Source organism: Pongo abelii, chromosome 4, assembly GCF_028885655.2.
Source record: "Pongo abelii isolate AG06213 chromosome 4, NHGRI_mPonAbe1-v2.0_pri, whole genome shotgun sequence".
In the NCBI taxonomy this organism is placed as follows: domain Eukaryota; kingdom Metazoa; phylum Chordata; class Mammalia; order Primates; family Hominidae; genus Pongo; species Pongo abelii.
In genome coordinates, this window is record NC_071989.2 from 78,592,283 (window position 1) to 78,605,430 (window position 13,148).

The 13,148-nt window shown below is 38.8% G+C and overlaps 1 protein-coding gene across 24 annotated transcripts in view; it reads left to right on the forward strand.

Annotated features, from left to right (window-relative positions):
• The window catches only part of RAD17 (RAD17 checkpoint clamp loader component), a 45,009-nt gene that overhangs the window by 19,308 nt on the left and 12,553 nt on the right, over positions 1-13,148 (forward strand). For 10 of the 24 annotated variants that reach the window (XR_008525039.2, XM_054555241.2, XM_054555243.2 and 7 more), the window contains 6 exon segments: positions 20-131; positions 2,875-3,057; positions 4,193-4,278; positions 4,388-4,534; positions 7,422-7,571; positions 10,960-11,080. Coding sequence is in view for 23 of the 24 variants with exons in the window: in XM_054555241.2 (XP_054411216.1) it covers positions 20-131; positions 2,875-3,057; positions 4,193-4,278; positions 4,388-4,534; positions 7,422-7,571; positions 10,960-11,080 (799 nt within the window). In the remaining variant the exon portion in view is untranslated. 24 annotated transcript variants of the gene reach the window in all.

Genomic DNA, 13,148 nt, shown 5'->3' on the forward strand with positions numbered 1-13,148 from the left:
TTTAATTTTCTTATTTTAGAATGGAGGAAAAATTACTGTCCCTGACAAAACTTCTCTAGAGTTGCTCTGTCAAGGATGTTCTGGTGATATCAGAAGTGCAATAAACAGCCTCCAGTTTTCTTCTTCAAAAGGTAACTATGGAAGATACAGTCATGTGGCATTATATAGATGACTGACTTTCTCTTAATTCATTCAATGAAATCAAACATTTTAACTTACATTTGGTCTATACCTATTTATCCTTCTTTATTACTGAGACAGTGGCTTAAAATTAAATATATACACATCCATACATACCCTTCTATGAATATGTCTTAGTATATATCCTTGTTTCTGTTTGAGATAGTTAACCTTTCAAAGTTAATTTAGAACGAGATTTCCTGGATAAAAATTCTGCCTCTGCCACTTACAGTTATATAGGCCTATGCAGGTGACTCTTATCTTTCTGTGCCTCTGTTTTCTCACCTTTTATGTGAACACTTACCTCTTAGGGTTCTATGAAGAATATGTGAGGTGATACCTATAGAGTGCTTCTTACAGTGCTTGATTCATATTAAGTGTTCAATAAATGGCCAGCCATTTATCAGTTTAATAATACTGTGCTGAGGTAGGTTTACTTTTGACATTATTATTATTATTATTTATTTTGAGACGGAGTCTCGCTCTGCCGCCCAGGCTGGAGTGCAGTGGCGTGATCTTGGCTCATTGCAAGCTCCGCCTCCCAGGTTCACGCCATTCTCCTGCCTCAGCCTCCTGAGTAGCTGGGACTACAGGCAGCTGCCACCACGCCCAGCTAATTTTTTTGTATTTTTAATAGAGACGGGGTTTCACTGTCTTAGCCAGGATGGTTGCGATCTCCTGACCTCGTGATCCGCCCGCCTCGGCCTCCCAAAGTGCTGGGATTACAGGCGTGAGCCACTGCATCTGGCCTGAAATTATTTTTACAATAATTTATGAGATATGTTTAATAAATTTATTTCCTGTTAATATTAAAAAGTATAAATTTATGAGATATGTTTAATAAATTTCCTGTTAATATGTAGAAAGATGTAGTAAAAAGATAGTTTCACTAATGGCAGTGAGTTACATTTTTACTGTAATGATCATCGTTTACTGCATAGTCCTCCTTCAGAAGGCATTTAGCAGACTACTTAATGCTTAACGTTGACAATTGACATCAAAGAGTGGGCCAGGAACTATGTTAGCAATTATGTTTTTTTCATTTAATTCTCATATCAACCTGATGAGATAGACAGTACTTTGATTCAAATCCAGATCCTGTGCTCTTTCTGCTGTTCGAGGTAGCTTTTAAACCATGCACTCTTGAGTTCTAAATAGTAGACTTAAAAATGAAACTTGGGGCAGGCATGGTGACTCATGCCTGAAGCCAAGGTGGGTGGATCACTTGAGCCTAGGAGTTTGAAACCAGCCTGGGCAACATAGCAAGACCTTGTCTCTACAAAAAAATTAAGGAAAAAAATAAAAACCCAAGAAATTTGATCACATGCATATTCATAAATTGGATACTCTCAACATCAATAGAGAGGTTGTTAAACATAGATTGCAGAACCAGGCTGCCTGGATTCCAGTCATTCACTCACTGATGACCTTGAGCCAATGACTTCACCTCTTTGTATCTCATTTCATTAACTGTCTAATAATAATTGGTCAGGTACAGTGGCTCTCCCCTGTTATCCCAACACCATAGGAAACTGAGGTGGAAGAAAGCTTCAACCTCAAGAGTCTGATACCAGCCTGGGCAACATAGCGAGGCCTCATCTCTAATTAAAAAAAAAAAAAAAAAAAAATATATATATATATATATATATATATATATATATATAGCCAGCATGATGGTGCATGTAGTGCCGGCTACTTGAGAGGCTGAGGGGGGAGGATCACTTGAGCCTGGAGGTTGAGGCTTCAGTGAGCTATGATTGTGCCACTGTACTCCAGCCTGGGTAATAGAGCCAGACCGTGTGTCAAAAAAAAAAAAAAAAAAAAAAGGCCGGGCATGGTGGCTCATGCCTGTAATCCCAGCGCTTGGGGAGGCCAATTCATGTGGTTGGGAGGTCGTGACCAGCCTGACCAACATGGTGAAACCCCATCTCTGCTAAAAATACAAAAATTTAGCCAGTCATACGCCTATAATTCTAGCTGCTTGGGAGGCTGAGGCAGGAGCATCACTTGAACCCAGGAGGCAGAGGTTGTGGTGAGCCAAGATCACACCACTGCACTCCAGCCTAGGCAACAGAGCGAGACTCCATCTCAAAAAAAAAAAAAAAAAAAAAATTCTCCCTTCACAGGGTTGTTATGAAGATTAAATTCGTATGTATCACATGCCAAGAACAGTACCTTGCACATAACACGATGAGAAACCAAGGCAATGTGACTGTACAGGTTGAATATCCTTTATTTGCAATTTTTGGGAATAGAAGGATTGCAGATTTTTTTTAGATTTTGGAATATTTGCATTATACGAATTGAAAATCCCTCGTCTGAAAATCTGAAATACAAAGTGCTCCAATGAACATTTCCTTTGAGCATCATGTTGGCACTGCAAGTTTCATATTTTGGAGCATTTTGGAGTATGAATTTTTGGATCAGGAATGTCAACATATATTAGAGATTGGGCTATTGTGCATGTGAAAGTTTGAAATCTGCATTATGAAATAACTTTCAGATAATACTTTATTCCATTTTAATGTTAGTAACCCAAAGAGGATGCCGACTCAGTTAATGTCATTTATAATTTTTGTTTATTTGGAAAACATATTGTAATTAGAATATTTAGTGTAACTATATCTGAAGTGTTCTTAGTTTTAATTCTCGTATTTTAATTTAAATATTGTCACTTGGACGTATGTTACTCAGGAGAAAACAACTTATGGCCAAGGAAAAAAGGAATGTCTTTAAAATCGGATGCTGTGCTGTCAAAATCAAAACAAAGAAAAAAACCTGATAGGGTTTTTGAAAATCAAGAGGTCCAAGCTATTGGTGGCAAAGATGTTTCTCTGTTTCTCTTCAGAGCTTTGGGGAAAATTCTATATTGTAAAAGTAAGAAATTTTTACATTTTTAAAATCTGTTGGATATCACATAGTCTTAAAATGGAAATAAAATGTCACTTTAAAAAAAATGTCATGTATTTTGGTTCTGCTCTAAGAGTTAGAGCTAGGTCAGATACTGTTTGCCTAGGCCTAAGACATAGTAGGAAATCAGAATATTTTCTGACCATAAGCAGGATTAAAAGTAAAAACATGCTATTGCAGGCCATATCCATGTGTGTAAATCTTTAAAATTATAGTTTGCTGAAGGTAAGAGGGCAGATCATCTAGACTTTTAGTGGCAAGTGTTGGTAGCCTAAAGCCCTCTTAACACTGGGCTCCAGCCAACAGAGCCTTAGACAAATTACCAGGTAGTTTAAGGTTTCTTTCGATCCTCTTGTATTTCTCTAATTTACAAGCTTTCTGTCTCCCCAACCAGAGATGTTTATTGCCTTTTCTGTCTTTTTTGATGACTGCTCCCCTCAGTTTTCACTCCCTCTTGCCCATTTTAGTGTCCCAAATAGTCCCTCCTTTTGATAGCAAATGCCTGTTTTCAGTCTGATGACCCTAAAGGAAAGAAATTGGGATTTCTAAATGGAAACCTTCATACCATCTGAGGAAAATGGGCATCACTTAGGTGGCAGTGAGGATACTCCTCTGTCACTGGATCCTCTTACTTTGAACCTGAGTGACTATTCCCACCTGATTCTTTTCTTTCTCTCCTTTCTTTTCCTCCCCAATATACGTTTATCGTCTCTTGCATTAGTGAATGGAATTCGTATTCTTTCATGTAGAGAGCAACATCTTCCTACATAGTAAATAAAAGAGTAAAGACCACTGTATTGAGAGGAGAAATCAAGGGAAGAAAGCAACCCAAAGTTGAAAAAGGTGAAATGGGAGTGCATTAGGAAATGGAATATTTTAAGTCTAGAGAAACCATAATCTAAGCATCAGAATTGTTAATTTAGTTCTTGCTAATAAGGAAAAAATAGGTGCTTGCTTCCAGTTGTTTTTTATTTATTATTTTTTAACAGTTTGCTTACTGTGTTGGTATTGTATGTCTAAAATTTTCAAACTCTGCAAATGAGAGGTGCTATATAATTATAAAGAAGGTATTATCTTTAATAATTCCAGAAATTTTTTATAGGAGCATCTTTAACAGAATTAGACTCACCTCGGTTGCCCTCTCATTTATCAGAATATGAACGGGATACATTACTTGTTGAACCTGAGGTAAGTTCTTTGATGACAGTACAGGTTACAAAGGATATATTATTTGTGTGCATATATATTTGACCATTGCATTTTTACCAAATTTATGTATATATGCTTCTTTTTATAGGAGGTAGTAGAAATGTCACACATGCCTGGAGACTTATTTAATTTATATCTTCACCAAAACTACATAGATTTCTTCATGGAAATTGATGATATTGTGAGAGCCAGTGAATTTCTAAGTTTTGCAGATATCCTCAGTGGTGACTGGAATGTAAGACCATTTGACTTAAAATGTTTATGTTTATAGTATTTCCTTAGAATTAAGAAAAGAAAGTTTACTTTTATCCCTAATTGCCTGACATTATTTTATGTGACCCTTCTTCATAACTATGCTAAAGTTAATGTAACCAACTCAGTGTTTATAATGAACCTTCAGTAGCAAATCTGATTTTTCTGCTGATAATATAGCACCAATTGTTTCTAAAGTTATTTTCTTTTTTTCTTTTTTTTTCTGTGTGTGTGTAGAGACAGGGTCTCACTATGTTGCTCAGGCTGGTCTCAAACGCCTGGGCTCAGACAGTCCTCTCACCTGAGCCTCCGAAAGTGCTGGGATTACAAGCATGAGCCACCACTCCTGTCTCTAAATTTTCTGGTTTTGTGTTATGATTTTTTTTTTTTTTTTTTTTTGAGAAGAGGCTCTATCTACAGCTATGTTACCCAGTCTGGTCTTGAACTACTGGGCTTAGGGGATCCTCTCCTGTCTGCCTTCCAAGTAGCTAGAAATACAGGCACACACCGCCATGCCCAGCTTATTTTCTTTTTTTTTTTTTTTCAAGACAGTATCTTACTTTTTTGCCCACGCTGGAGTCCAGTGGTACAAACACGGTTCACTGCAACCTCGACCTTCTGGGCTCAAGCAATCCTCCAACCTCAGGCACTCCCCCGTCGAGTAGCTGGGACTACAGGCAAGCACCACTATCCTTAGCTAATTTTTTTTTCTTTGTTTTTAAAGACAGGGTTTCACCATGTTACCCATGCTGGTCTCGAACTCCTGAGCTCAAGCGATCTGCCTGCCCTGGCCTCTCAAAGTGCTGGGATTACAGGAGTGAGCCACCATGCCCGGTCCCAGCTTATTTTCTGATTTTAAAATTAATACATACTCAAAATATGACAACCATTAAGAAGTAGATACAAGAGAAAGAACTGTACATGTTGCTACACTTTCTGCTAGTTTTTAAAATTTATTTCTTTTACATATTTGAAACTATTTACCATAAAATTTGTATTTTGTTCTTAACATCTTAACACTGCCCTTACCAGTACAACAGCCACCAACCACATGTAGCTATTTACATTTAAATTTAATTAAAAATTCAGTTCCTCAGTCATACTAGCCACATCTCCAGTACTTGATAACTGCATGTGGCTGATGGCTACTTTATTGAACAGCCCAGATACAAAACATTTCCATCATTGCAGGATGTTCTGTTGGACAACACTGTTTTTATATGTTAATATTTCTGTGTGTTATAAATATTAAAATAAGGCCAGGCTCAGTGGGTCACACCTGTAAACCCAGCACTTAAGGAGGCTGAGGCAGGTGGATCACTTGAGCTCATGAGTACGAGACCAGCTGGGGCAATGTGATGACACCCCATCTCTACAAAAAATACCAAGAAAATTGCTTGGGTGTAGTGGTCCCAGCTACTCGGGAGGCTGAGGTGGGAGGATGGCTTGAGCCCGGGAGGCAGAGGTTGCAGTGAGCTGAGATCACGCCACTGCACTCCGGCCTGGGCAATAGAGCCGGACCTTGTCTCAAAAAATTAAAAAATTGAAGTAGCAGTAATAAGTAAAATTAGGAAAGACACAGAAAAACCATTTATGATATAGAGCTTCATTACTCAGCAGTTGAATTTGCTTAACTTTTAAAATAATTGTTTCTTTCTTATTTTGAAATTGTCCAACCTATAAATAAATTAAAAGGATAGTACAATGAGCCAGGAGCGGTGGTTCCTGCCAGTAATTCCGCACTTTGGGAGTCCAAGGCAGGAAGATCACTTGAGGCCAGAAGTTTGAGAACAGCCTGGGAAACACAGCAAGACCCCATCTCTAGAAGAGATTTTAAAAATTAGCTGGGTATGGTGGCATGCACCTGTAGTCCTAGCTACTTGGGAGGCTGCAGTGGGAGAATCACTTGAGCCCAGGAGTTTGAGATTATAGTGAGCTGTGATCATGCCATCACATCCAGGCTGGGCAACAGACTAAGACCCTGTTTTAAATAATAATACAAAATAACGAAAAGAGTATAATTGACTTGTTTGTGACACCAAGGATAAATGCTTGAGGTAATGGATGCCCCATTTAACTTGAGGTAATTATTACACGTTGTATGCCGGTATCAAAATGACTCCTGTACCTCATAAATATATATAGCTACTAGGTACCCACACAAATTAAAAATTTTAAAAAATGATAGTACAATAAATAGCTGCATATCCTTAACTTTTGTTACCAGTTTGCATATTTTGCCACTTTTTCTTAATCCCTCTATATATTTACATATTTGTTTCTGGCTGAATAATTGGAAAGTAGTAGTAATTGCAAACATCGTGAACTTAAGCAGCATAAGGACATTGTTCTATTACAGCTACCATAGCATTATCATACCCCATTGAAACTAAAATATAACTAGTTAATATAACTGGCCTCTCAAAGTGTTGGGATTACAGGTGTGAGCCACTGCGCCCAGCTGCATAGTCATATTTTAGTTTCAATTATATTTTAGTTATATTAACTAATTAGTTACATTAACTCATTAGTTATATAATTAAGTTAACTTTCCAAAGAAACTTGACACTAATCTAGCAATATATTGTCCCTATTCAGATTTCCTCATTTGCCTCAAAAATGTATTCAAAGTTGTTTCCCCCACCCCTGTCCAAGATCCAGTCAGGGTTTACACATTTAATTTGATGGATATGTCCCAGTGGAATTTGCTTTAGATAAGTTTATAGTGCTGTTATTTATAGGGCTGTAGTGATGTTGAAGAAAGTGAACATATAGGAACTAAATACGGTCAGTATTTTTGTATATATCAGGAATACCAGTAATGCTCTTTTATAAATCTATTTTCTTTCACATCTTGTCTCATTTGTTAGACACGCTCTTTACTCAGGGAATATAGCACATCTATAGCTACGAGAGGTGTGATGCATTCCAACAAAGCCCGAGGATATGCTCATTGCCAAGGAGGAGGATCAAGTTTTCGACCCTTGCACAAACCTCAGTGGTTTCTAATAAATAAAAAGGTAAAAAAAAAAAAAAAAAAAAAAGAATTCTGTACTTTCAATATGTGAACTTTATGGTATGTGAATTATAACTCAAAGCAGTTATTTTCTTTAAAATATAACAAAGGAAAAAATATTTCATTTTTAATAAAATAGTTGCTAAGGTCCACAATTAGATTCTGAGTTTTTATAAAACATAAAAAGGTGACTCTTAAATGCTTGTACAATTTTTTAAGGGAAAAAAGACCATCAAAATTTGAAAACATTAGTTCAGTTTTATTGGAATCAAAGTGTAGTTACATTTTATTTTATTTTTTGTTTTTTTATTTTTTGAGACGGAGTTTCGCTCTTTTTGCCCAGGCTGGAGTGCAATGGCATGATCTCGGCTCACTGCAACCTCCGCCTCCCGGGTTCAAGCAGTTCTCCTGCCTCAGCCTCTCAGGTAGCTGGAATTACAGGCGCCAGCCACCATGCCTGGCTAATTTTTTGTATTTTTAGTAGAGACAGGATTTCACCATGTTGGCCAGGATGGTCTCGATCTCTTGACCTCATGATCCTCTTGCCTCGGCCTCTCAAAGTGCTGGGATTACAAACGTGAGACACCATGACTGGCCATATTTAATTTTTTATTTATATTTTTTATTCAGACAGAGTCGTTCTGTTGCCTAGGCTGGAGTGCAGTGGTGCCATCTCGGCTCACTGCAACCTCCACCTCTAGGTTCAAGCAATTCTCCCACCTCAGCCTCCTGAGTAGCTGGGATTACAGGCATCTACCTCCATGCCCAGCTAATTTTTGTATTTTTAGTAGAGACGGGGTTTCGCCATGTTGGCCAGGCTGTTCTTGAACTCCTGACCTTAAGTGATCTGCCCGCCTTGACCTCTCAAAGTGCTGGGATTACAGGCATGAGCCACTGTGCCCAGCTGCGTAGTTATATTTCAGTTTCAATCAAAAACAAACTTTAGGGCCAGGCATGGTGGTTCACACCTGTAATCCCAGCACTGTGGAAGGCCAAAACAAGAGGATCAGTTGAGCCCAGGAGTTTGAGACCAGCCTGGGCAACATAGTGAGATCCCATATCTACAAGAAAAAGAAAAAAATAGTAAATAAATAAACCCTAGTTCAACCTGAGAATGCTGATTGGAAAATAGAAATCCCTAGTATATAAAATTTCAGTTAGGCAGGAGGAATAAGTTTTTTTTGTTTTTTGTTTTTGAGATGGAGCCTCGCTGGCCAGGAGGAGTAAGTTTTAAGTTCAAGAGATATATTGTATAACATGGTGACTATTAATAACAATGTGTCATGTATTTGAAAATCATGGCCGGGCATGGTGGCTCACGCCTGTAATCCCAGCACTTTGGGAGGCTGAGGCGGGCAGATCACAAGGTCAGGAGATCGAGACCATCCTGGCTAACACGATGAAACCCTGTCTCTACTAAAAATAAAAAATCTTAGCCAGGTGTGGCGGCGTGCGCCTGTAGTCCCAACTACTCTGGAGGCTGAGGCAGGAGAATGGCGTGAACCCAGGAGGTGGAGCTTGCAGTGAGCTGACGTTGCGCCGCTGCACTCTAGCCTGGGAGACAGAGCAAGACTCCATCTCAAAAAAAAAAGAAAATCACTAAAACAGTAGATTTTAAGTGTTCTTACCACACATAAAAAATATATGTATGTAAGGTAATGCATATGTTAATTGGTTCGATTTAGCCATTCTACCATATATACATATTTCAGAACATCATGTTGTATACCTATAAATACATACAGAGCTTATTTGTCATTTTAAATTAATCAAAGAAAGGAGAAGAAATCTTGGCCTTGCCTCTATGTGGACAAGGTATTCACCTAATGTGTTCTTATTCTCCACAGCTAAAAATGTAGATGATTGAATTATTTAGAGGTAAAAAATGGGAGGCACACAAGTTGAAAACAAAATACACAACAGAGTTTTCAAAATGAATTGCCAATCTTTAAAAAAATCAGACTAATGATTAAAAGTCAGATATGAATTTCGGCCGGGCACTGTGGCTCACACCTGTAATCCCAGCTACTCAGGAGGCCGAAGCAGGAGAATCGCGTGAACCCGGGAGGCAGAAGTTGCAGTGAGCTGAGATCATGCCACTGCACTTCAGCCTAGGCAACAGAAAAAGACTCCGTCTCAAAAAAAAAAAGTTAGATATGAATTTCTAGCTTCAGAATTTCTGGAATCTCCTGGTTAAAAAAAAAAAAAAAAAAAAAAAAAAAAGGCCAGGTGCGGTGGCTCACACCTATAATCCGAGCACTTTGGAAAGCTGAGGTGGAAGGATCACTAGAGCCCAGGAGTTTGAGACCTGCCTGGGCAATATGGTGAAACTCCATCTCTATAAAAAAAAATAAAAATAAAAAAATTAGCTGGGTGTGGTGGCACACACCAGGAATTTGAAACCAGCAATATAGTGAGATCCCACATCTACAGGAAAAAGAAAATTTTTTTTTTTGTTTTTCCTACCTAGTCCCAGCTACTTGGGAGGCTGAATTGGGAGGATTGCTTAAGCCTGGGAGGCAGAGTTTGCAGTAAACAATGATTGTGCCACTGCACTCCAGCCTGGGCAACAGAGTGAGACCCCCATCTCTCAAAAAAATAAAAGGAAAGTGAAGTATAACACTGGCTCATATTTCTGCCGTAGCAGCAATCACCTCGCCATGTAGCATCTGCCCCTTTGAGATGAGAGTAGTAGGCACCACTGTCCCCAGCTGGTTCATTCACTTATATTGCCTGCTTAACTTCTGTAATATCTGAATTCATGACCCCTGGACTGGGTCATCTCTGAGATGTCTTCCAGTTCTAAAATCATACAGCTGAAAATTACCCTACTATAATTTATTACCTAGGACATTTTTTCCAGCAGATTTCTTGGAGAATTTAATGACTTTTAAGCAATTTATATCTCATTGACTTGCTTTGCCTTTTATAGCATATATATTAATTTTTTATTATAGCTGCATATAAATTATCTAAGACTTAGCTTCTTGAAGGCAGGGATTGTGCTTTTCTCTTGCTCAGCATAACATTGTGTTGACTAAAGAAAACAAATTATTTCATTGAAAACTATTTTCATGTAATTTGTGATGTGTATGTGCTCATAAACAATTCCTTTGAGTTTTAAATTTGGTTTTCTTATACATTCAATGTCTTTTAAAAATTCTTGTTTATCAAATGTGGAATAGTTGTGTAGGTAAAATACTTTATTAAACGATGCTAAAAAAACTATAAAGGACTACTTAAATAAGCTATTAAAAGTATATTTGTGGTATATAAACCCACAAGTTAATATAAACTTATCGTGTAAGTTTATATAATAAACTTAGTTTGTCTAGGAATACATATTTTTAATTTCATTTTTCCTTTCATCTTTTTTTTTCTTTTCTATACAGTATCGGGAAAATTGCCTGGCAGCAAAAGCACTTTTTCCTGACTTCTGCCTACCAGCTTTATGCCTCCAAACTCAGCTATTGCCATACCTTGCTCTACTAACCATTCCAATGAGAAATCAAGGTAATAACATAGGTTTTTCTTTTCTTTTAAGAAGTAGGGTTTTTTAATTAATTTATTTATTTTATTTTTTTAGATGGAGTCTCTACTGTCCAGGCTGGATTGTGGTGGCACGATCTCGGCTCACTGCAACCTCTGCCTCCTGGGTTCAAGCAATTCTTCGCTCAGCCTTCTGAGTAGCTGGGACCACAGGCACGCGCCCCCACACCTGGCTAATTTTTGTATTTTTAGTAGAGATGGGGTTTCACCGTATTAGCCAGGATGGTCTCGATCTCCTGACCTTGTGATCTGCCTGCCTCAGCCCCCCAGAGTGCTGGGATTACAGGTATGAGCCACTACATGCAGCCAGAAGTAGGGTTTTATAGCAGTATCTTTTTGTGGGCCAATTTATTGCTATATGCAGTGAGATACCTTTTTTCCTTTTATTTTTTGATCCAGATAATTCTGGATCCTTTATGTTTGTTTTTTTTTTAAAAAAAAAGCATCAAACAGGCCAGGTGCAGTGGCTCATGCCTGTAATCCCAGCACTTTGGAAGGTCAAGACAGGCAGATCACTGGAGGTTAGGAGTTCGAGACCAGCCTGGCCAACATGGCGAAACCCTGTCTCTACTAAAAATAGAAAAATTAGCCGGGCGTGGTGGCATGCACTTGTAATCCCAGCTACTCGGGAGGCTGAGGCAGGAGAATCACTTGAACCCAGGAGGTGGAGGCTGCAGTGAGCCAAGATCACACACCTGCACTCCAGGCTGGGTGACAAAGTGAGGTCTGTCTCAAAAAAACAAAAAGCATCAGATGATATAGAAATATATAAAGAGCCGAGCATGGTAGCTTATGCCTGTAATCCCAGCACTTTGGGAGGCCAAGGCTGGGAAACCCCCTTTCTACTAAAAATACAAAAAATTAGCCAGGCGTGGTGGCACGCGTCTGTAACCCAAGCCACTCGGGAGGCTGAGGCAGGAGAACCTTGAACCCGGGAGGCAGAGGTTGCAGTGAGCCAAGATCAGGCCATTGCACTCCAGCCTGGGTGACAGAGTGAGGCTGTCTCAAAAAAAAAAAAAAAGGAAGTTTCTAAAGTAAAAATTGAAAGTACTTCCCCTACAACCACAGGTTGCTTTGACAGATTAATGGAAATTCTTCCAGATACTCTTCTGTGAATGTAGAAACATGCATAATTTGCTTATGTCACTTACTGTGGATAGCCTTTCATATCTTACAAGTTAATGTCAGAGCAGCAATCTAACTCATTTTTTTCCAATTTATAAACATTTTATTTAACCTTATGATGGATATTTTGGTGGATTTCAGTATTACAAAAATGCCTATTAATAGTATATTTTCATTATATTTCTATATTATGAAATTATAATGCTACAAACATTACTATGCCTGTGGCAGTATACATCTGCACAAGTTTTGAAAATGTTACGCATTCACAGGCAAAAATGGCATAACTTTTGGGCAGTGGTCATGATTAATCTGTTGATCAGAATCCAGAGATTGCCCTTCTCCTTGCCAATTGCTTTAAGAGTACACTAGTTTTTGGCCGGGTGCGGTGGCTCATGCCTGTAATCCCGGTACTTTGGGAGGCCAAGACGGGCAGATCACAAGGTCAGGAGATCGAGACCATGCTGGCTAACACGGTGAAACCCCATCTCTACTAAAAATACAAAAAAAACCACAAAAAACAAAAAAAAACAGGCCTGGTGGCGGGTGCCTGTAATCCCAGCTACTTGGGAGGCTGAGGCGGGAGAACAGCATGAACCTGGGAGGCAGAGCTTGCAGTGAGCCGAGATCGCACCACTGCCCTCCAGCCTGGGCGACAGAGCGAGACTCTGTCTCAAAAAAAAAAAAAAAGATTACACTAGTTTTTAAACTTTTTTTTTTTTGAGATGGAGTTTCACTCTTGTTGCTGAGGCTGGAGTGCAATGGCATGATCTCGACTTACCACAACCTCTGCCTCCCAGGTTCAAGCGATTCTCCTGCCTCAGCCTCCAAAGTAGCTGGGATTACAGGCATGTGCCACAACACCCGGCTACTTTTTTTTGTATTTTTAGTAGAGGTGGGGTGTCAC